Below are 24,943 nucleotides of genomic sequence, written 5' to 3'. Positions count from 1 at the left end.
AATGTAATATACATTTTGCTATATTTAAATTCACAAACTATAAGCTGTTGCATGCCAAAAAAAAAACCAAAACAAAACAGACAAATATTCCAAATGAAATGACATAGATTTTCCAGAGTTCAAGAGCTGCATTGCTGTAAAGCAAAAGCAGAAGTGTAAGAAATATAAATTGGCTTGTAGATATTACACAGTGCTTAAACAGACGTGTAGATTGGCAGTGCACCATTTCAACTAGTAACAAGCATCTTGAGTGAAACAGAAATATCTCACCACAGTATCTTCATTAAAAGCATCAGCCTTTCTGACTAAGGAATATGAGTTGGTAAAAAGCATTTAACCTTAAATTTTGTGAGTTTAACATGAACACAGAGGTATGGCATTTTTTACTTAATTATAATTGTCCTTAGCTAGAAAGAAGATTCATCATGATAAAGGTCTAAATTCTGACTTGTAGAGACCTGTTTTCTACAACCAAGTGCCCTTTTTTCTTAAAAGAATTAAAAAAATTAAAAAATTTAAAAAAATTTTCTTAAGCTACAAACAAGTCAACTGCATACCACACATCTCACAGATGAATGAAAGTACTTTCAAACTGTGGATGCACACACCTTATACTACAAGCTTGGAACTTGGCAAAATAAAACATTAGCAGATTAATATTACATTATCTTTTCTTTGGTAGAGAGCTTAGAGTAATGCCTAAGTGTTTAATCATACAAAAATGATATTTTATGTATAAATATGTAAGTATATAACATCTACACTACATCTTTTGCTAGTCCCAACTATATTATTAATTCACTAAACAGAGACAGGTTTTCAAACCTCTTTAGTAAATTATGCCTAATGATTCTGGAAAAGACATAAGGAGTTCTTCTGCATTGGACAAGTAATATACAAGTGACACTGAAGCTGGCAAACAATCTGAACTTGGAAGACTGAAGCACTGTGCAATAAAAACTTGTTGAAACATAGCTATAGGATCTCAACAGGTTGCTGTCACAGATGTAATTTCTCATGTTTAGTAAATGAACCTGAATATTGCTTTGTCTCTCACTGCTCTGAGCCTTCAGCTTCAACCAGGATTCCTCCAGGCTTAGGATCTCCAGACATACCCTCCTGGGACTTCCTCTAGTTAATTCCAGCTGCCCAGGCTTGGGATCAGCTCCTGAATTTCTCTGAGACTTTAGCATGGTTCTCCTGGAACACTCAAACTAACTGGAGGAAACCCTCCATGAATACATGACTTCACATATGTGTGCTCATAAGTCTTTTGAATCTGCTTTCTTTGATAGTGAAAAATTAACTTCTAGGACTAGGAAAAAGTTGTGAACTTCAGGAAGTTTTACTTCCTGATTACTCCAAATCACTCCTGAGACTAAGATCAAAGTCTCTGAATAAATCCAAATTATCCTGAGCATACCTTGATTTTTCTTCTGAAGAACTAACTTTATCAGTCCAGATTGCTTTCAACACTTTTGGGGTTTTTTTTCTGCTTTGGATAATTTCTTTCCCTGTTAAATTGTTCTCCCAGCAAGAATCTATGGTTTGTGTTCAAGTATTCCGAATTCTAAAGACCAGTCTTGAGATGAAATGTTTCTGGCTTGGAAAGCAAATGCAAATGTCTTATTAGCAAAGTTTTAGACAAATTTAAAACATGTAACAAGTTCATGACTATGTTTCATCAGCCAGTAGTGACAAGTTTTGTGTATACAAATTGTGTAGATTCTTGCAATTCCATTCAAAAAATTTTCATTTTAATGTCACTTTGGAAAGCAAGATGTTATTATTGATAGTCAGATCTCATATAATACAAAAGGAAATTTTCTCTTATGAAATCAACAGTTTATCTGCTCTCTTTATATTCCTCTGTAAGCCTGGAAGACACAATACCATGGATGGTCTGCATTAACTCAGAACTCGTAGGAAATATATTGAGAGTCAACTACCTAAAACATTCAGAGTAGGAAAAAAAGCCCCAAAAAGACCCATATTGGGATCGTGGACATAGCCCATTTATTTCCAGTAAAAAGAAGGTGTATCTATTTAGCAAAATGAAGTTATCAATGTGGCATAACGTAACACACTCATATTCACTTAATCTAGCATGTTCAACACAACCTGGGTTGCTTTATGTTTCCTCTGACATCACAATCAGCACAAGGATAACAGTATAAGCATAAGCATAAGCTACAATCATATCTTTTTCTAGACATTCCTGCCTTTTGTTTGCAAAGGCATTTGAACGCTTTGCAGTTCAGGGTAGTCACAGATTTGCAGATAGATCTATGGACAATGATGGACATTGTTGATAGCACAAACACTTCTGCAGTTTTCCATCATCTACTTAAACTCATTCATTTGTTCTTGCCCTTGAAAGACTAAGCCTACACTACCATGGTTTTGGAACCTGTAAAATTACATCTAATCTAAATCTCTCGCACTATGTCAACCTCTGGACGACTCCCCTCCCCACGCCCTCCCCAGAAATAAAATAATTCCCCGGAGAACTGAAAAGCTCCAACTTACTTGCTGCATTGTAGGTGAGTGTAAAGCAGACTGGACCTGCATTGGTAGCTGGTTTCCAATGGACTGCTGCATTGGGATCGGCTGGTGCTGCTGGATGTTGAGATGCTGGTGCAGAGGGGGGCTAATCTGAAGAGGTGGTGGAGGGGACACAGCCATGTTTGCTATGGAAACAGTCACTGGCATTTGGTTGTTGGGTTTGGGCGCTATGTTCCTGGGGATATTGGCATGCATGGCAGTGATGTGAGGATTCATTCCCTGTTGTTGGTGGTAGTGGGAGCCGAGGTACAGTGCAGAGTGAGCCTGGGCAGGCCCATGAAACACTGGCTGCTTTGAATTCATCATCTGAGGTTGTGGGGAGGCTTTAACATCCACAGGTTCGCTGTAGCTCTGTTGGGGAAAACAATAATCAGAAAATACTTAGAAGCTACCAAATACAGCTGTTCTACCCCCTGAAGTCTAAGACCCTAAGACTTAAGACCCTAAGAGCCACACACCATAGGCAAACATTTATCTGGATCATGGAATTTTCCTTGAAATGGAATTTGGTTATTATTCTAGAAAAGTAATTAATCCCTGTCACCTTACACTTTTGTCTTCAACATTGTAAAAAAAAAAAGTAATTCAGGTCCTTTGTTTCCTGGTCTAGCCTGGCATTTTCTTTTTCCAAGCTTGGAACTGCCATCACTGATCTAAAATCTTACACAGTCAAGACAACCAAGCTTGACACATTTTTTCACATAAGCAGCCACTATTACTGTCCTCAGATTTCATGGCCTAGCTGAAAAGAGAATTAGGAGGGTGGGTTACAGCAAAACTCTGTAGTGATTTTTAACGTATCTTGTTTTCCCATGTGCAAACCATGGATAAGATTTTCAGGGCCTTTTACCATATACATTGATATTGCTAATAGTTATTTATCAGTTAGCTAACATGATGAAGAAGCTCAACCCCGTTCTCAGCTGTTCTACTGCATGGAACAAATACACTAGTTGCTGTGCCAATGCCTTTATTTTGAAATATTTTGCTCTGGAATGCTATCCATGCCATCAAACATATTATATAGGCCATGCATTAAAAGAAATAGGAATAGTCTGAATAATTTCTCTTTCAGCAAAACATGCTCTATTATTCCAATTCATAAGGCCCCAAAAATTCTGTCTAAAACTTATGGCTATATAAATGTTAGCCTGCACCAGATATAGGGAAGTTATCTTTAGTCTAAAGCTAAAAAAATACTGCATAGAATATGAGAAACTGCACAGTTTTCAGAAATATTGTGATCTGGCCCAATTTCTTAAAGTTACTACTAATAAAACCTCTCCATTAATGAATATGAATTTTAATAACATTTTTTGTTCTAATATTTATAACTTGCTACATTTGATTAAACTCAATTTGCTCAATTATTTTTCATACATTTATTTTCTTAGACATCCGGAGTGCTAACTGTGTGCTCAAATAAATTATGAAAATAAAATTAAGAATTAACTCCCATATGCTTATAGGTGGGAATCATAATTTGAAGTTAAGTCATACTGGGATTAATATTCAGTGAAAGGTGAAACATGCTAGAATAAAATGGCAGAAATGTCCCTCTGGAGAAAGTCACTTTGTCAAAACAAGGCTGAAAGACGCATACATGCCCTTATTCTGTGATCTCTGTGTCATATTTGCTCAGTTTACAAGTCAGAGTAAGTTTCATGTTACTCTCAGCACTCCAGGGTCAGTGAAGTCTATTTGTATTCTTTCTGAGGGATGCACCATCACCAACAATCTGTTGACACGAGCGTTACTGAAATTGCTTCATTATATGCGATGATAAAGATGAGAATGATAACTTCCTTTTCCCTATGTATAACTGCAGTTCCATTAGCAAAAAACACCCCTGTTTTCTTCAGTAAATGAAGGAAAATTAAATGAATATGAAAAAATTCATGCAAATCTCTGTCTCTGTGGATCTGCCTAGCTCTGCTTGCGTGTGGGTGTACACGTGTGCAATATGTATTATGTGCATGTTTGCAGGATACAGATGCAGACATAAAAGCCTGAAAGTAGCTGGAAAACCTGCCATTATTTGGAGATTATTTTTTAAACACCGAATTAATGTTCATGAGAACAGGGGAAGAATTTTTCCCCTCTCTTTCCAGCTGAATTTTTAGAACACTCTCGTGAGTGTAGAAGCAACGACTGGCAAGTTTGCTGAAATTTCAGCAATTCAGAAGGTTTGCTAATTAGCAGCATGGTCAGGAGACTCCTTTTTGGGTGTCCCATGCTTAATACATGTTACAGGAGGTGCAGGCTGTGTTCTTCCTTGAGAGACTTGGAAGTTTTACTGAGAGCAGTCCCCTCATGGAAACAGCTTGTCTTTCCATGATGTAGCTGGCAGGCTCTGTGTGGTCCAAGCAGCAATAATTGCTCCTGAAGTGTCTAAGGGAAGATTGGCTAAACTAATCCTTCTGGTGAGATGAGTGTTGCAAAAATGCCTTTGCTGACATACTGATACACACTTCTATTTCATTTGTAACTACAAAGATGCTGCCATACACCCCTTTAACAAAGATACAGGGAACCAATCTAATTACTGGACAATTCTGAGTTCACACATAAATGGTGGAAACATGGCCCACACTGATAAAATTACAGACATATATAGATATTATAATTTGATACTTTAAATGCTGAATTATGTTAAGAGGAATTGCACAGTCTCTGGTCGGAGATGAATAACACTTGTTACACCTCTGAGAAGAGCTCTGCAAAGTGATCAAAAGGGACAGTTTCAGTTGTTTCAAGCTATGAATCAGCTTTCTATATGTTTCACTACCTCTTGATCTAGTAAAAAGCACAACACTTCAGTTTAAGAGCAAGTATTTTGCTGTAACTTTGGGATGCTTTAAATCATATGTAGTCTGAAATCAAATTGTCCAATATCAGTGTAAAACACATTAATACTATCAGTTACTGGAATCTTGATAAACAAACCCATTAAATGCCATTCTCCAGTATATTGCACTTCCAGCTTTTTTCTGCAGCTGGGTCAGAAACACAGATAAGTATTTCTGGAGCTAATAACATAGGTGATGCCAAGTGTTTCAGCTTTGTGATGTCACTTTGCTGTGAAATAAACCAAGAAGCACATATGACACATATGTCACACTATGATTTTGGGCGAAATTTCTGCTTTCACAGACTAGAATGGGCATTGCACTAGTCCAGTGCAGCATCAGACAGCTTTAGACAAGGACTTTTATTATGGGTAAAAAATGGAATTAAGAAAGTATGGATTTGACTGTCCAATATGGGCTTCAAATGCACAGTTATGTTCCCTACTTTGCTGGTTGAATTTCAGCCAATTTTCTCTTGACTTATCTTAGGAGAAGAGCACACAAATAATTTGAACAGCTCTCCCAAACCTCTAATTAATCTGCCCCAAACCAACACAGAAAATTTACATCACTAATTTGTAGGACAAAGTTCTAGGATCAAATTCAGATATGTTGCAGTGGAGACCAAAATTACAAATCCATACACACGGGCCATCAAACACTGGGGCTTAGTAACTCCTAAATGCTAAAAAGTCTTCTACTTAGACATGTAGTGGGAACATCTTCCATCGCTGCTAGCTGAAGAATGGTGGTGTAGACCCACCACTAGAGGGTGACAGAATATTATATTTAGTTAATGGTAGGTGGTGGTATTTTACGCGTACATTAGTGAACATACACTAGGGTGACAAATTAGTTTTTTGTAACACTCCTTTGAGTCCTTTGATTGGCTTGTACTTGTTCTGGAGAACAAATCAAAGCCTTGCTGTAAATCTTCACATTCTTCATAGTCTAGAAGAAGGATTTCCTAGGGACTTGTCTCTCCTTCTAACATCATCACCTAATATTCTTGTCTAAATAAACTTTTTAAAAATAATAAAAAATCATAAGGTGAAGACAAGGTAGGTAGACCAAGGAAGAATGGTACAGAGAAAATATGATTGCCTTTTAGGCACAACACAAATCCAGTTTCCAACCTCTCCCCCCAAAGAATCTGTTGTTTTACTGAAACATGAAGAAAAAATGGGAAGAACATTTTGAAATCCCAAAAGAAAGATAATGAAAGTAAAAGAGAAATGAGAAAAGGGAAGGAAAAAAATAAGTACTACTGTAATTCTGATTATAGCAACTATAATTATATAAACTAAAATTACTGGTGGTGCATGACTTTTGGTTCATAAAATTATCTTTGTATCATATTTTCAAGAAAGTGTATGATACAGATGAGTGCTGTTCTTAAGAGAAAGTGTTCAGGATTAATAATTTTGCACAAAGTTTGGAAAGGGCTGAATCAAGTTCTTCCTCGTGATTTTCACCAAACTCATGACTTTCCTTCCAATTTTAGTGTAAAGAGAGCTTTCCCATGCACCTCTATTCACCTTCTATGCTCCAAAACTCCTTATGCTTTATTGCCAAATTAAAGAATTAAATTAGGAATAAGGGGTTAAGCGTTGCTCACTTAGAGCAATAGTTGTGCTATTCTTTTCTGAAGGGAACTGCCCTGGGTCTAGTGGTCATTCTTATCACACTGCATTCAGGCACAGGGAGTGTGTCTGTTCCTTAGAGGAAAGTGACATTGGGATTTCCCTCATGCCATCCAACTCACTCACCAAATTATTTTTGGTAAAGACATCCTGCTCAATTTGTTATAGAAAAAATAGCCCAGATGATGCCATTTTGGCATCTCCACAGGTCCATTTGGGATATAATTTGAAAACTTTGAAACACTTTGAAAACTCACCAGTTTAAACTCTCACCTATGTATTGGTGTAACCAACCAGCTCCTGAAACCTACAAATAGGTATTGATTCTATTTCTAAACTGTGTCTACCTCCTGGCTACTGTTGGAGATTCTAATTCCATTTCTGTTGGAACATAAATATCCATGTTGTTGAAAGCAAAGCAAGAACATGTTTTAACAAGGCAGTACTCTAAGAGCCTGGTCCTTAGACTACTGAACTTAAAGGAAAATCTGTTTGGATCACAGCTCAACACTGTTACTGTTACTTAAGTATCAATGCCTGGATGTCCATTTCATTTTTCATGAAAACCAGGTAGGATCTGACTAACAAAGGCTGAGGACCATTCTCAACTGATGATCACTACTTTTCACCTCTGATCCATAAGAAGTGTACCTAGAATCTACAAGTGCCTATACTTATTTCTGTGTTAACGTGTAAATGCAGTTTCTGTTAGAAATGTTGCCAGCAAGTAGGACTACATAGATGTATTCACACATGATCTGTATGGAAATCTTCAACTTAATTTATACATGCTTCATATTCAGAATTCTTATCTACTATAGAATAATATGTGAGAATTAAATAGATTTTAAAATAATTTCACTCTAGTAAGTAGTGCTCAACTAATATTACTTCTTGCAATGTAAAACTTAATGTAAAACTAAATCTTGATGTAAAACTAAAAAGTCAGTGTTGTCTCAAAGAAACCAGAGATGTTCTATTTATGGAGAAAAAAGGGTATTTTTCTTGTTCTATTGATTTCAGAAAATTAATGATCAAAGCCTTCCAGTTGGAGCAGTATAATTTCAGTTGTTTACAGATGCGATATTATCAAAATGCTTCTTTATTAATAACACCAATTAAGCTCTCCTTTGTAGTAAAATATTCAGTAAATACATTCAGAACATTCAGTAAATATTCTTGGTACTACTGGATGCTTATATGTCCTGTAAATATATGCTGAGAGACCTTCTCAAGGGCAAAGCGAGCCTTATGGCCAATATGCAAACAACAAACAGTGCAAGCAGCTTTACTTGTGGGCAGACAAAATAAGTTTTTTTGGTTTTGTTGTTTTGGGGGTTTTTTTTACAAAGCCATAATGGTGCAACATAGCTCTATTTTAAATGAGAAACAGGTGTTTCTCTTTAAATGAAAAATGGAGGTCTGGCATCCTCTCTCTACAGACTGGAACATGTAATGTGTGAGTATTTCAAAACCTGGAAAATAATACGTATCATAAACCTACGTAGTTGCCACACTGTCCCTTTTCATGATGGTGCCATGCTCACACCTAGTGACTGCTGTCTGTCCTTGAGCCATGCTGAGGAATTCAACAATTTTCAGAATCTGTGACCAGAATGAAGGTTACATTCAGGAAACAGCAGTGATTATGTCAGCTGGTACCAGGATGGTCCAGGCTGTGCAGGCTGTGATCAAACTTAGGCTGGCCTGACTCAGCTTAAAAATGAGTTATCTTCAGTACTGTGACATTAAAGAGGCAGATAGAAGGAAATTGGCTGCATATTTATGCAGCTCCTACAAAGCTTACCTAAGCTTAAGTTTGCATCTGCTGTCTTTGCTGTCTCTTTGGTGGAAGGAGCATCTTGAATTGTTTATTCCTTCTCTCAGCTTTTCTGTGTTCACATAATCCTGTCTGTTTGTAACATTTTTGACATTTTAGGTCACTTCCAACCCCAAGCCTGTCCTTGAGAAGAATTCTTTTTCCTAGCCCGCATGAGCTCAGCTATTTTATTAATACCCCTGTGAAGATGTTTATGAGCAAATGACTTCTCTCCAGCACTGCTTTCTCTTTCTGCTTAGCTCTTTAACTCCTATAGAGATCCCTCTGATTTAACTCTATCCACCCCAGTAGATAACTCATATGCATATTTGCAGTGCAGCTGCCTTCCTACCTAAGTCACAAGAGGCTCTCAGCAAATGACGTTTCCTATTTTGTTAATTCCACTCACCTAATGCAATAACAACATCTGGGACCCCAGAGAGTTCAGAAAGCTTTTTGACACATTCTTGATGTTTCAGAAACAAAGGAGTAAGCCATGGGTTGTCATCTATAATTAGTCAAGGTGGCTCAGAAGAACATCTTCAAATCTAAATATACATTTTGTCATCATCTACAGAGGATTGTCATGGATTCATTTAGGATATGTAAGTAAAAATGGATGTTTTATGAATATAACCTGGGTACATGTGATAAAGGATATGCAACTTTAATTTGATACAAGTGTTTTAATTCCCCAAATGGAAGCACTAGGCTAATAGTTAAATCTAGTTTTATTAACCCACTTCAAAAACAAATATAGTTCCTCTTCAAATCAAAATCTGGCTTCTATCAAGATCAAGACATTTCTGGCACTTTTTGGCAGAAATTATGTGAGAGCATCTCTCACTTTTTGCACTGCTGAATGTAAAGCATCACATGATTTAGCCTCAAATCAAATTCATGGCACTAACTTAAATATAGTTTGCTCTTTATTTTCAGCTGCAGTAGATCATTGGTTTCTTTGCTAGAAAAAAAAAAAAAGTCTGGACTTGTGTTATGATGAGATTAGACAAATGTTTTATAAATACATATTTACTTAAAAGATACTCTGACACATGACATATTTGCACATAAAGGATTTAATTTACAATTCTTTGAAAATTTCTGACTACATCATAATAACTCCAAAAATAATGAAAGAATAAGGTACCACAGAAACATGAAGTACCTGCTTTGGAAGCTTTTCATTATATTTTTTTTTCCATCTAGCAATTCTAATGGAAAAAAGTAAAACATGTATGTGTATGTCATCATGCTGGGATTATTTTGTTATTGCTTTACGGGAAATATTGCCCTATGCCTTGCAGCACTTTAATAGCTACCAAAAAAAAAAAAAAAAGCATCAAATATAACTGTATTTTTTTTTTTATTCTTTCTCTTATGCTTTCACTGAGAACAGCCCAATTGGTTTATGAAATTCCAAAAACATCTGCATGGACTAGGGCTAGATGTAATGTAGGAAAAGCTGTTCTCAGAAGCAGGTACCTCTTTGCCAGCAGCAGAAGGGATGCTGCTCTCCTTGCATGCAATAGCCAACTGCTTAAAGCACTGACCAGGAGACAGAACAGTTCAGTCACTAACTTGTCAAGAGATATTAAGAATTTTATTCCCAAAAGAGATGTCCTAAACCCCAGCAGTTGCTTACTTCATGGAGTGAGCCAGGATACAGTGCCCCCCTACATCTGAAGCTTGGCCACTATGAAGCTATGCAGTTACAGAAAATAAATTGTGGACAGAGCACACCTGCACACACACATTAATTTAGGAGTTGGGAAATAAATGATCAGGGAGACCTAACATATTGTATTGCTTTTTTATATGTTAGGCAAGGGCTCTCACCACATACATACATGAAATTGGAAACTAATACTAATTTTACAATTTTAGTTTTGGGTTATTTTTGACTTTTGCTTTTTGTTTTGTTTTTTGGTTGGTTGGTTTTTGTTTGCTTGTTTTGTTGATTTTGTATTTTTTTTTTATCATGGTCTCCATATTGCTTTTTACAAGTAGGTCAAACGTTTTCATGTATGTCCACTGCATTTTTAAAGAGACTTGAATTCCTCAGGCTGATCATTTTTATTACAAGACAGGCAGTGTAACAGATACTTTGGGTCCCTGGAACTCTCTGGTTACAAATTGCAGCACTAATGGCATTAAGGCAATGGCAGTCTTACAGATATGACCTTTAGTTTTCTTATGAACCACAATTGCAAGATGATGGACTATGAAAAGCTAAGTCTGCCATATGTTTCAAGAAGTAATTTTACAGGTCCAAAGGATTTGCACTGTCCACAAAACTGAAAAATGTCCAATGCATTCACTTCAAAGTCAAGTGAGGACACCACTTTGACTTGAATACGACAGACTTTTGAGATATGCTTGAGTATTTTGAATTTGAATAACATTCCCCTTGCTGAGCAGTTTTAGCTTCAGCCATAGTCAGTAATATATATCTTCATGAAACTTGAAATTGTGTCACTACACAGAGAGAATTAAAGATTCATCCAGTCAAAAATAATAAAACAGGGAAGAGAAATATTTTTTGTACTACTGAAACAGATACATTTGTACTGTTATAATTAACATACATATATGTATCCCTATATGCCCATAAATATATTAGGCATGTTGAATACATAACATGCATATATTGTTTTATAAATATTCATATATAAACATATGTAATATATGAAAGTATTTAATATTTACCCATATATATCTGTATTAAATATATATATTTGAAAGATACAGCAAAAACTCTAATGTCAGCTGGAAAAAAAAAGGCTGGTTAGGCTAGAAAAAGTGCTTGTTTTATGAAAAAAGTAAAATTGCAATTCACAGCATTTTCTGTAATGCTGTACAAATTACCAGATACCAGAGACTGCATTTCTGGACCTGAATAGTACTAAAAGTTGCAACTAAGGGCAAATATAAAGACACTTGTTTACAATGCAAAGGCTTAGTCAGTACTATAAGCAATATGGCAATCTGCATAGCAGAAGATATAATGCTTTATGCGTTTTTACTTTACCTATCAATTCCTACACACATGAACACACTCAACAACACACCCATTAATTTCAGCCAGTATAAAAAGGGAGGAAATACTGGAAATGCAGTTATAAATGAATGGTAATTAATGCATATTGACATATTTATACAATGATACGTTTACCTTATTTACTGGGTGGTAGCCATACATGTTTTATGAAGATACCATGAAAGCATTTAAAAGTGTACTAGAAATGGGCTGGAAATCCTATTACCAGAGCTGCTGGTAACATTTCCACTGTCTTGGGGAGGGGACAGGAGGAAAAAAGCAGAGTAAAAAGGTAAGGAGAAAAGTGTCATGGAGAAGGCCACTCTCTTCACCTGATGGCCCACTTCCACCCCAGAGCTTGGGATGAACACCAGCGTGTCTGAATTTCATTATTCTGCTGTCAGGCACTGGCTAGGAAATGTCCTGGCAATAGGACTTCTACCCTGTTTCTCTGTAATCTTCTACTTTGACTATTCTGGAATCTCAAATGGCCAAAATGGGTGTAATGAATTCAATTACAAGTCTGGACCACTGAGGTAGAACATGGCATATGTCCAGTCCTTGCTTTTCAGAAAAGAGAAGACTTGAAAATAAATTCAGACAAACATACACAAAGACTCTCTATGTGCTCACACTTAAATGTAATCTACTTATACTTAAAGAATCATTGTCAAAAAGATAGGAAACAGGAAAAGCAGCAGCTCTGGGAGGTGTAAGGCACCCACTGACCTGGACAGAGGGGACCTGAGCAGAACCCTTGTCTACTTGTCCCTGCCTCTTTCTGTGGACAGAGATCTCTAGGAGAGGATATGAAAGCAAGTTTGATAATTGGATAACATTTGGATAGCAAAAGCCTGTCTTGATGTGATATGAAAAACAATTGAGCATCCCATAGCTGCCACCCTCAAGTTATTTGAGCTCTGCTATGAACATGAAGGGCTCAATATTGTTCAAATACTTTGAAAAAAGATTTTCCAAGGAGAATGCACAAAATTACTGAGAACGTGATTTCACAATTATTTAATTGTGTTTGAAAATATGAAACATATAAACTTCCTGCTTCCAAGTATTAGTGAGAATTTCTTTACACCAAAGCACTGTTGGGATGAGCAGCATAGAAAATTCTATAAAGCAGCAAGATTAAACAACATGCAGTAAATATATCTCAGGAGGATCCAGGGTGAACATCTGATTATAAGTGTAAATTACCAGAAAGTAAGGTACAAAGAATAAAATATATATGTGAGCAAATCATTAATATGGTAATAAAAATTTTTTTGGAAAAAGTGTGTTACTTTTGCCATATCTAAACTTTTGATAATGAGGTCTTAGAATCTTAATAATACCTCCTAAAAGTAGTTTTTATGGATGGCAATGTAACAACCTGGACATAAAAGACCACATTGACTCCAAATAATCTTAATTATGTATTATATGTATTTTCTCATGTTTATAGGCTTGTCTAAAGACCTACAACTCTTCTGGTGCCATATAAATATTTAATAATGATAATGTAGAACACACTGATATTATATTACAAATGGTTATTTTGCATCCTTATTCCAAAATGGACTTGCTTTAGTTACATCCCAGCTCTGTTAGATTCATTGAGTGTGTTCATGGGAATAAGCAATCAGTACTCAGCTTCATTAAGTTTATATTTTTATACCTTCCACACTAGACAAAAACATTACATTATGGGCAGAATTTAAATAATTGCTTAAAAGTTAAGAAAATGCTTCAGTGCTTTTCTGACTAACAACAAATTTGAATATTTGCAAAAATGGATTCATGCACTGAACTAATCAACAGTCTTCCAATTTTTTTCCAAAAAAATGAACTTCAGAAAATGCCATGATATGTATTTTTATCTTTCAAAAAAAAACAACTCATTTTTTTATATTGTGCATTTCAAAATTAAGCTGCATAGAGTGTCATGTAAATAGTCCATGATGTGCTGAATAATGACAGCCAAGTTACCTTCTCAAGTGAAAAGCTGGGTTAAAACCTGGAATATTTTGAGCTTTTTAGACTTATCTTTTGCCAATAAGCAAGCTATTTCAAAAACATTTGCTTCTGTTCACATGGTACTCCTTCTGAAGGCAATGATTATTTCTGAAACCAAACAGTCCTAATACAGAAATTACTGTAATTTAATACTGTAAATTACTTTAACTAAATGCAAGTGTATTTATAATGGCAGCTAAAAAAATGGAAAGTTATAGGACACAACCCCCAAAAATGAATTAGGTGACACCCATATCTCAGACTTTTAAATTAAGAACAAACACTGACCAAATATGGAGATAAAGCAGAAGCATGTATGAAAAGTTCTTGCATGGCTAATAATATAGCAAACCCCCTGAAAAATTAATACAGTATACAAAGTAACATTGTGTGCAGGGGCCCCAAAAAGATTTTGAAACTAACCAAGAAGTTCTTCTCAAGTCCTATATGTCAGTCCTTCATATTGTATTTTTACCTCTAAAATTTATTTTATTTAAGTAAGAACAAAATAGATCTATATTTTTTTATAGACCCAAAGCAAGTGGTTCTAACTGGTATGATTCTGAAGTTGCTCAATGGGTTTTTCACATTGACACAGTACAGTAATTTCACATTCTTCTGCATATTTAAAAGTATATTATGAATTCTAAAGAGTCTACTGCAAAATTATGAGAGCTGAGAATGTTTGAATAAATCTATTTAGAAAATTGCTACTGGCTGTATATTTGGTGTGTTCCATTAGAGAACATTCCACCATTGTCTTAGCGGTGACAGATGCCGTGCTCACAATGTTGGATGTAAAATGTAAATTCACATTTCTTATGAAAATCTGAAATATCATCTGAGCTTGACCATTTCTATTTTGTGATTGTAAGGTAAAAAGCATTACTAAAAAATCCCCACAAAACCAAACCCAGGCATTTAGTGTGTGATATACCTTTTTTCCCCTTAGAGGCAGCACAGTGGCTGCCTGGCATGTTTGTTGTACGGAGGTCTATTTACCACTACCTCCTTCCCCTGCTGAACTGGCATGATACCCCCAAACTGAAGTGCTGTCTTGATGACCAGGAGGGAAAGGATATCTTTATGTGGACAGATGACTGTGTTTATTGAGCATTTCCAACTTAAATGCAAGTTTAAGGTGCTAATAAACAAGGTTATTTGCACTAAATACTGCGGCGCTCAGCTGAAAATGGTTTGCAATATGTCACTATATATATGTGTATGTATATATATTATGTGTTACCTTGGATACAAGGCTTGCTCTGTAGGCAGCTAACTGCTTCAGATACTCTTTCTTGGCAGCTTCAGTTTTCTTCTTGTATACCTAAAAACAAAGAGTGACACATTGGTAAATGAATCTGGTTTTGTTTTTATATATCACTGGTGTGTCTCATGCATTTTCGTGATGTCTTTCTAAGTAAACAGCCTTTCTTCTTCATATTACTTAAAGAGTGAAATAATAAACATCAAATATTTTAAAGAAAATATTGTTCCAACTGTGAAACACCATTTAACTAACCAACAGTACTGAAAAAAAAATAACCCTCATAGCATCTCAGGCTAAATTGCTCGAAGTGACGTGTGGGGTGTACTTTTAAATGGGACCTTTGGGGGGAGGTAGGTGTGTCCCTTTCCCCTGGCTTCCACTTGTGAGACCAGTTAAAACCCTCTGGGGAAGACAAGAATTTGCAGAAAGACATTTGAACTAAATGAAGGAGGAGATGACAGCACCACAGTTTAGCCAAGAGAATTTCTCTCTTCCCTGGGTGACCTGTTGGGGGCAGTCAAAGAAGCCCACGGAGCTGCTAAGGATAATAAATGTTAGTCATTATTCCAGTCTTGATCCCATATCGGTCTAATTAACTTCTCAGAAGCATGGATCTATTTCTGTACATTTCTCTCAACTCACCAAATTATTTTAAATGTGGCATGTGCACAATTTCATAATAGATTAAAGACCTTGGAGAATCACTTCAATTTTGCCCAGATTTCAAGATCAAAGATTATCTGTAGGGTTAGGCAGGACCTCATAGCACTACAGTAACATGACGTTAGAAAAGCATGTGTAGATATTTAGGGTTGAAAGCTCTCAGGAGGAGAACCAGCTTCTGATCCATGGAGCCTAGCTAATGACTCGCTGTTAGCCATGTCAGTGACAGATTTAGGAACAACTCAGCATTTCTGTTTGCAAATTTTGTCAGGAGTTTCTCAGTACTTCATGTTTTGGATTTTTTCCTGAAGGGGGAGATTTAGGAGTCATGCATGCATCTGGGCTTCATGTAACTAAGCAGGGCTGATTCCTCATATTTCTTGTTGAAAGGAGAAGTTAAAAAAACCATCTAAAGGTTTAAAAGTGAGGGAGAAAAAAAAAGGGAAGAATTTTTTTTTTTATTGTTATATTTTATGACTTTAAAGTCATGTGACAGAGTTTAATCCACATCTGGATGGGTATTTAGGTAATATTGCACAAAATGAGACTGCAGCTTTGTGTCTCTGTTGTCCACTTGTCCTGCACAACCTGGGCACCTGTGGAAAACCTCCATAAGGAAAGACTGTCCACCTTCCCCCTCCCATTCTTCACTGCCTTGTTAACTGCACTATTGATTCAAAGCTAAAAGACAGTCAAAGCTATTAAGGAGGACAATTTTGGGGTGCTCTTCTGAATTCCACAGCTAAAAGCACACATGAACATCTCCTCCCCAGAAAGATAAACTTTATGAAACTTTAAAGTGTTCTCTTTTGATCTTCCAATGCTTCAATAATACCAGCAGTCCTGTAATGGAGAGGACCTGGCAGCACAGAGTACACACAGAGGACAATACAGTTGCAGACTACAAAGGAAGAGTGGTAATGTCAGGCTGGAAGGATCCAGTACAACACCATTTTTATAAAGAATGTACTCATGAAACTATTTTTTGTTTCACTAACACTTTGCTTTCAGACACAGAACAAACTTCAGATGCAGGCTGGCAAAACTCAGAGGCTGCCTAAAAGGATTAAGGATTTTTCTTCCCAGGGAAGCAAAAGATCATAATGGAAACAGAGAAGTCTTAGGCTTCTAAAATTGTAAATATAAAGACAGAGAGGGAAAAAGATTGGTTTTAGCTGTGCAACTGTATGTTTGCACCCTTGTAATTTTTCCAGATTAAGATAAATATGTAGTGTTTGTTGATCTCCTATTGTTCTGCAAATAATAAAAAAAAAAAGGTAGCAATTTGCTTCTTAAGTTGTAATCGTTTGTGATAATTAGGGGAATTAGTATTTGTTTTGAAAACAAATAAGAAATTAGTCAGCAGTCAGTTCCTAGCTGCTAGAATGAATTCAGCTTGACTTACAGAACAAAGACTAAGTTATACTCCGTTGTATATTGCAATGCCTTTGCAACACTCTTAAGTTAGCCAGCTTAAAAAACAGAGCTGAACAAAGAATTTTATGCAGAATAATGTTCTTCAAAAGATCATGTATCTACTGCTTCCACCTCAGGCTTTATTTTGCTTTACATAAATATAAAAAATAGACACTCCTGTTGTGCTCTTACAGTCACAGCATAATTGAAGGAGTCCTCTGGGACCTGACTTTTCCCAAAAATAGTCATATTGCACAATGTTAACTCAATAATATGAAGCTAACAACAATTCTGCAAATTTCCGTCTAAAGCATCACTACTACATAGAAACATCATCAGATGTTTGTTATTTAATTTTGTCCTACCTATGCATCTATCATGTTCAGTGGACACACTGCCTTGACCTCTTCTCTTGAATCTGTTGGTGAATGAATAATAATCACTTGAACACCATGTCTTCCCTGGCACTATAAAATTTAACAATTTAACAGGAGGTCATTACAGTAAAAAAGTCCTTACTGGGTGGGAAAGACCCCAGCCTGTCTTGATTTTTGTGTTGCCAAGAATGGCTCCTGCAGACTGGCTGGTCTGGAAGGTGATCAGCTCACCCCACTTCATCCCTGGAACAACATCATTGTCTCCTCTGGGGTCAACAGGCTGAGTTGTCACTGAGCCCTTCTCAAGGTGCCCACTGCTTAGGTTAGCATACAAGTAGGCTGATGATCCTCACACTGGTTTTGGAAATTGACTTGTCATGGCCTAGACTGAAAAATAAGGGTAAGTTCTGTCTGGGGAGTAAACACTCGGTAATATAAATAGCAATAAGGTCTGGTCTGGCTGTCAATATTTTTCTTTGAAAGCAAATGAATGTGGTCCTGGCAGTGATACCAATTCACTGGCTCTGTGCTGGACTGGACTTGTACTGGGCGCTTACGAAGGCTGGGCAAGTGGGGAATGCCTTCAGCATTTGCAGCAGTACCTCAAACAGGTATGAACAAGTCAGCTGCTCCTCTCAAACTCTTTTTAATATTTTTTTCTGCATCTGTGAAAATTTTTTAGCCCTCAGGCTTACATAGTTTTGTGTTGTTGTAAGTATAAGACTTGCCTCCTTGCAGCACTTTTAGGGCAGAAAAAGGCTTGTGTCATCATTCAAGTGTGTCTAGAAAATAGCTGAAGGTCTTTTGAGCTTCATGCATATGACAGTGTCAAATTATCAAACACATCATATCCAATAATACAATTAACTTTTTCCTGTATCATAAAGCAGGGTTCTGTTCTGCTGCTTATCTATATTGTATAGTGGGAATATTTAATTTTATTTATAGCATCTTAGAAATCTCCTATAAGGTCATTTTCCTGTCCTCTGTCAAGCAAGCAACAATTATTAAATAAGTAACTTGATGGGAACATATAGTTATGGAATTAAGCAATTTCCACTTTGCTTTAATTCAATTAACATGATAATTGAACATCAACTGATTGTCACATAGGCAGGAAAGGCCCATTCTGATTCAGAAGCATATTTGTGTTCTTATACAGTATTTTATTTCCCACACTGTCCCAGTTGTGGAAAAATGGATGTTGGCAGAAATAGACACCATTTCATATATGCAGGGTAGGTCAGTTTAATTTATTCTTTTCCTCTTCAGCATGTTATAGAAACCCCAAAACACCAAGACTGCACACATCTGTCTATAAATGGAACTTGCTGGCATTATTTTCCTACTGTGCTTCACACACGCAAATGCAGACAGAATAATACACAGGTGCTTTATTGCACTTCCAAGGTAGCTTCAAGTTCCCTTACACTGTACAGCAAAGCATGTAAAAAGGAGCAAGCATAAAACCCTACTTTGTGCACATGAATATATAAGAGAGAGTTAGGCCACCAGGGAAAACAGATGCCCTGGGCTCTCACAGGTTGGTACCAGCCCCCAGGCCATTGCACCAGCAATCTTTAGCTCATGCATGTGGGCCATCAGAGCTACTGCAGCCTACAGCAAGGACTGAACTCTTCTTATTTACACAACCCTAAACTGAATGCACCAAAATTCCTCTTGGAGATAGAGGGATGGCAAGTTATAGGACAACCACTCACAAATACTAGATTCACCAAATTAAAACCACAGTAGAACTGAAGTACTTTTGCTTTATGCTGCCAAATTCTGATCATGTTTTACTTTATGTATTTTAACTGATGTTTAGTTCTTGTCTCTTTTGGATCATAAATTCCTTGAGGCAGGCCTTTATGTCTCCCATGCTTTTCTGTGTGTTTTGTAATATGAAGTTCATTACTGATATATACCTGTAATGTTTTACGCCAGGTTTTTGTTCTGGCTAGCCATTTTTGCACAATGAACTTCCTCTCAACATGCTTGTGGAGGATTATCAACATACCACAACACACTAGGAAGTGGGATTACTACCTTGTCACTTGTGGCTTGCACCCTTATTGCCTGAAGAGAACAGATCTCCCTTCCCCCAGTCATCACAAGAGCCAAAACAGGCACTCAAATGTCTGCAACCACATCCTCAGTTCTGACTATCAGGTGCTAATGGAAAACTATTGCTCGTGACTACAGTCACCTTTGATACTAGAGATGATACCAGACTTGGAGACAGTGAACTAAACTGACTCATAATCTTTGCAGAAAAAGAGACTTTTAGAATTTGTGCTTCGTGGAAGTCTGCAAAATCTCTTTGTTTCCTAGCTGACAAAGTCAACTAGAATGAACCATGCTGCTTCCCTGGCTTTGCCTAAATAGATGGTATGAGGATGACAAAGAAAGGGAAGTTTTCTGTTTGTCTTGTGGCTATCTCCTTAGAGCTAAGACTTGCAAGCAAGTTTTATTTGTCTTTTTAAAATGATGTAAAAGTGCCCACATTTGTTTTGGTGGAAATGTTCCAGAAACCTCTCTAAACAGTATATGCAAAAACAGTAAATCAAAAAGCAACATGACCGGTTTTGTATTCTTGGTCTCTGCAGTGTTATATCCCATGGGAGTGTCATTTTCACTGATTACAGTTACAGGAATGTCATCTGATAAAATACAGTAGGCTCCAATCCAGAATTAAATTCCACATTCAGATTGTCATTCCTGGCCCTAAATATGTCGGCTCATAGAGAAAACTTGTATTTTTTTCCAAGAGGGAGACATATCTCTAGTTTTAATCTCCTGATTTTGAAGCAAAGGCACCTAGAGCTGCACACATGCATCTAAAATATGGAGAAAGATATTCCCACAGCAGCCAGAAAAAAAAATCCTCAGAATTGCTTAATGGACATTGAAATATGTTACCATTTGATTTTTAATCTAAGTACATACAGTAACAAAGAGGCCCAGGGCTAGCTATATGGCTCAGTAGTCCCTTTGACTGTAGAGCATGGAAAAGATACTGATGACATATTACAGGCTTAGGGGAAAGAATTCTGTCTTTCTGGCATGTGGGGGAAAGATCACAAGCCAAATTCACCTCTAGCACAAACAATCAGACTCTTTGGAGAGCACCAGCCATTTGTGCCAGGCCTAAATTTGACCTTATAGTCTTGATGCTTTCAGCTTACAGGAGCAGGACTGTACACTTTATCAGAAGCACGCTGAATGAAAGTTGAGTTCAAAACAAGTGACATTAAACATATGATTTATCTGGTGATTATTTCCACCTGCTGGTAGTCTTGTTAAAAAAAGTGAGGATGTGAGCCTGAATGGAGGTATAATAACTGGGCCTACAGCCAGCTTTGTATGCAAATGACATTAAAGTCATGTTCCTATTGCAGTCAAATGTAAGGCTAAAATCTGGGGAAGAAGAATAAATTGAAAATTAAGGCTATTATTTATGCACATTGCTAGAGCAGTATTTGAAACCCAGGGTCCTTTCGGCCCAGCTGCTTTCAAGTACAATAAGAAGGTGGAGTTAAAGTCAACATTTCATAACTCAGGGGCCTTGTGCAATATTTCTCTAGGAGCAGTGTTTGTTGTGTGCTGAAAATGGACGTTAGAAATCCACCCTGAGCAGAGGGTACCTGATGTTCCCTGTGACTTCAGTTCTCAGAGGGCCTGATAATTCTCCCCTCTGAAGACAGTGGAAGTTAAGGGGTTCAAGGACTGGCCATGTAGAAGCCAGGGCAATAGTAAAACCTGAACATATAAATTTATATATATGTACATAGATGTGTTATATCTGTACTTAGTACATGCCTATTATTGGCCCATTTGTTTCAGCTCATTAAGCCCAGATGCTTTCAGAGGAAGGGAGAAGGAGAATACACCAGGATGAGGATCAGTTGTTTTGAAGTCTTGACACCTTTTTTTTTTTTAAGTCTAGACCTTCAAGGGATAGAGGTGCAATTTCAATATAGAAATTTGTGAGGAAAAACAGTGCATCTCCCAAACACTCCTAAGATGCAACACTGGTGAAAGCAACATTGCTGGTGCAGGTTGCTGGGAGGAGAGATGTAAGGTTGCTGTGTGCCTATTCCAGAATCCATTTTGCTTATAATTCACTTTGGCAGTGTGCACACACAGATGTGCCTTCTCCTCCTATTCTCATTTACAAAAATAAAACAAAGCCAAGCCTTGTGTGGTTGTTTACTAAACTGGAGGTAGATTCTCATCCTCTTACAAGCATGTTAGTTACTCCTTGGAGATTGCTTCATTAGCATGAAGCAAAGTAAAGGTTTTTAAAGGAAGAATAAGAGATAGATAAACAAATACTGTGCTAGTATATCAGCATATATAAGGGAAGAAATTGAAAATTTGTTTTAAAAATGCCACTGACTACTTGACTTCATGGTTTGCGCATCTTCTGAATCTCTTTCAGAAGCCATCCCCCTGAATTGATTGACATCCTGACACTGGGCACCCCACATAGATGTCAATGCAATGGGGACATGATGGCTCTTCCAGCCATGGGATGTATGATCTCATTTGTCACGTCAGGGGATGGGACACCATCACACCCGGGAAGGAGGATCTAGGTAGGGTGTTCCCAGAGGACAGGCAGAGTCAAGACCTCTTGAAACACTGATCTTGGATCCACTTTGATCTGTCTGGTGCTGCCTCACATCATGAGAGAAGCTGTGGAGATACGAGGTGTTGGCCAGCATTACTTGTAAACCCCCTCCTGATATCGACCTGGTTCATCCCAGCAGTGTCTAAAACATCCCCATGGTCAAAAGAGAAACTTATAACACACATTGCTCTTTTTCATGCCCAAATCAATCTAGGTTACTTTTAGAGACAAAATAAAAACCCCTTTAAGCTTGTGGGTTATAGTGAAAATGGTAACAGCATCACAAACATTGACACTAATGCACAAGGACTTTGTTTTACATAAGTATTGGTAGCATACAATCCAAGTTCCATCAGATGTTAAAGAATAAACTGCAGGTTTTATCTAGTGGGTCTTTGAGCACCAATGAGGAGTAAATGATTTGATTTTGTGAGCTCGCAGGATTTGTCAGCTGCCTCATATGTATAATTCTGGCTCTTCATATTCCTGCTGCTTCTAATTTAGCAGGACAGGCTCATAATTGAAGCAAATTAACTATTTACACTTGCCACTTCTACCAGGGGAAGAGGACACATCAGCAGGAAAGAATGAGTGGGAAATTAAATTCTTCCCCACTTGTGTCAGATCTGCCCTTATATAAACACATTAACAGTAATTTCATGAGGCGTCAACCATAGGAATAAATACTGAGGGATAAAATAATGAGGTGTTGCTATTGAGCTGAACTGTTGCAGCTAATATTACTGTCTATGAATTATGCAGCCTGAAAGAAAGCATCTGTCACAGCACTCAAACAGTCCTTTCACCTGCTTCTTCTGATTGCTGAGTTTTGGGTGCCTGAGTGAATCCCCCCTTCTCCCAGCTGTAGGACCAGTGCAATGTTGAAGCAAACATACAGGAACACAAGCACACACACACTAAGCTGTTCATAGGAGGCCAAATTAATTCCTACTAGAATTCCAGTTATGTCACTGAAGTTACACCAGAGATTAATTTTGTTGAATGTTGAATAGACATTCAATTCCATTTTTAGAATAACAGAGCATTTATTAAGGTCTTTGGCTGAAGTTTTAAAGTTACACTAATGTAAACAAGAACATTTTGTTTGTAATTTGCCACATCTATTACAGCTTTACTAGAACTCCAATTAGAAACTTAAGGTTCATTTAGTACATGCACATCTGGTACTGATTTAAAATTACTTTCCTTTTTCATCTAAGGACAGAAAATGACCTAAATAGCCTTTTTACCCAGTTTAAACCAGTGTTCTGTCTGAAAGCCAGTGACTCAACCATTTAGCATGCTGATCCCTCTTTCCTAGGGGCTGTTTATCTCCCTTCTGCAGTAAAAAAGTGTGCAAAGGGCAAAGATGGACACAGATAAGCTACAGAAGTGGGATGCACAAAAATATAGCACTAAGGAGAAAACAGTGTTAGTGACCATAAGAGAGGAGTTGGAAAAATCACTGAAAAAAAAAGTATCCCAGTGCTGTGGATACAGCATTGAGGAGAATGTACCTCAACAGACTACTGCTACAGCTGCCTAGCATTCACATATTTATTAATCTGAACACTTTTAGAAAGCATTTACAGTGAAAAATGAAGGAAAATGCACAGTGCTTACTTCTGATCATGTGTAATTATTGTACTCTATCCATAATTTGAGAAGTCCATGACGAAGTCCACCATGACAACTAAACTCCCTTTAACTTCTAGACTCTGTAGATAGATTTGGACAAACAAAATACTGGCACACACCAGCATTGTTTGCAAAGGAGCCTTTTACACACAGAAATTAATGGGAACATATGGTTCAAAATTCAAACGTCTTCATATGATAAAATAAGAGGGAAGTACACTGGTATCTGCTGTAGTCTACTAAATTGCATTATTCTCATGGTAAGAGTATCAGAGTGCAATCCATTTTAAGCATAACCCTCCCCTAACTTCAGTAAGGCACCCACCATCAGCTAGTTCATAACACCATTTCCTTTTTTGTCATTCAAATTCTATTTTCTCAAATAACACTTCCCTAGTTCTTCACAGTTTGAAAAACATATGTGGTTATTGCAGAAAGCTTTTCAAGCTACAGTCTAATATGCCAGCTTATAAAAATTTTGTTTTAAAGTCTTGGACATACATATACTGCCCTTAGGTCATTACTGTACTGAGTTTCTATACTTTCATTTATTCTGTGGTCAATCTTCAGGAATAAACAAGAAGAATTCTATGCATTTTAGAGAAAAAAATGGCTCAGATCATAGGAACAAAGAAGATTTCATTTTAGCATGAAAACACGAGGCTATTCTTTCTCAATAGCTGCATTATTTTCTACTTTCTGACTCATTTATATTTACTGTTTAGATAGTAAGAGTTCCAATCCAGAAAACATAATTTGGAAACATATTTCTATTTAAATTCCAGAATAAGCATTAGCTTCCAAAACGTAAGCCAGAAGCTTTATGATAATTGAATCCTTTTCAGCAAGTATAATTCTTCAATAAAGTAGTCCTCAAATGATGTTATTGTTTCTTTATTTAACTATTTTTGAATTTCTGAAGCTTCTTCAATGCTAAATACCAAATGCTACATTAATAATTTGTATTTTTAGAGTCCAATTTTCCTACCAGAGACATAGGTTTCATAGCAGTCACTAATG

At 36.9% G+C, this 24,943-nt stretch overlaps 1 protein-coding gene across 4 annotated transcripts in view; it reads right to left on the bottom strand.

Moving 5' to 3' along the window:
- TOX (thymocyte selection associated high mobility group box) overlaps positions 1–24,943 on the bottom strand; it is a 218,432-nt gene that overhangs the window by 10,656 nt on the left and 182,833 nt on the right. For all 4 annotated transcript variants that reach the window (XM_086887241.1, XM_086887256.1, XM_086887259.1 and 1 more), the window contains 2 exons: positions 15,170–15,250; positions 2,530–2,916 (listed from right to left, as the gene is read on the bottom strand). In XM_086887241.1, the coding sequence (XP_086743367.1) occupies positions 2,530–2,916; positions 15,170–15,250 (468 nt within the window). The remainder of the gene's footprint in view (positions 1–2,529; positions 2,917–15,169; positions 15,251–24,943) is intronic.

This window comes from Cyanistes caeruleus, chromosome 1 (assembly GCF_971803275.1).
Source record: "Cyanistes caeruleus chromosome 1, bCyaCae1.hap1.1, whole genome shotgun sequence".
Classification (NCBI taxonomy): domain Eukaryota; kingdom Metazoa; phylum Chordata; class Aves; order Passeriformes; family Paridae; genus Cyanistes; species Cyanistes caeruleus.
This window is presented reverse-complemented; position numbering and strand designations above follow the sequence as displayed.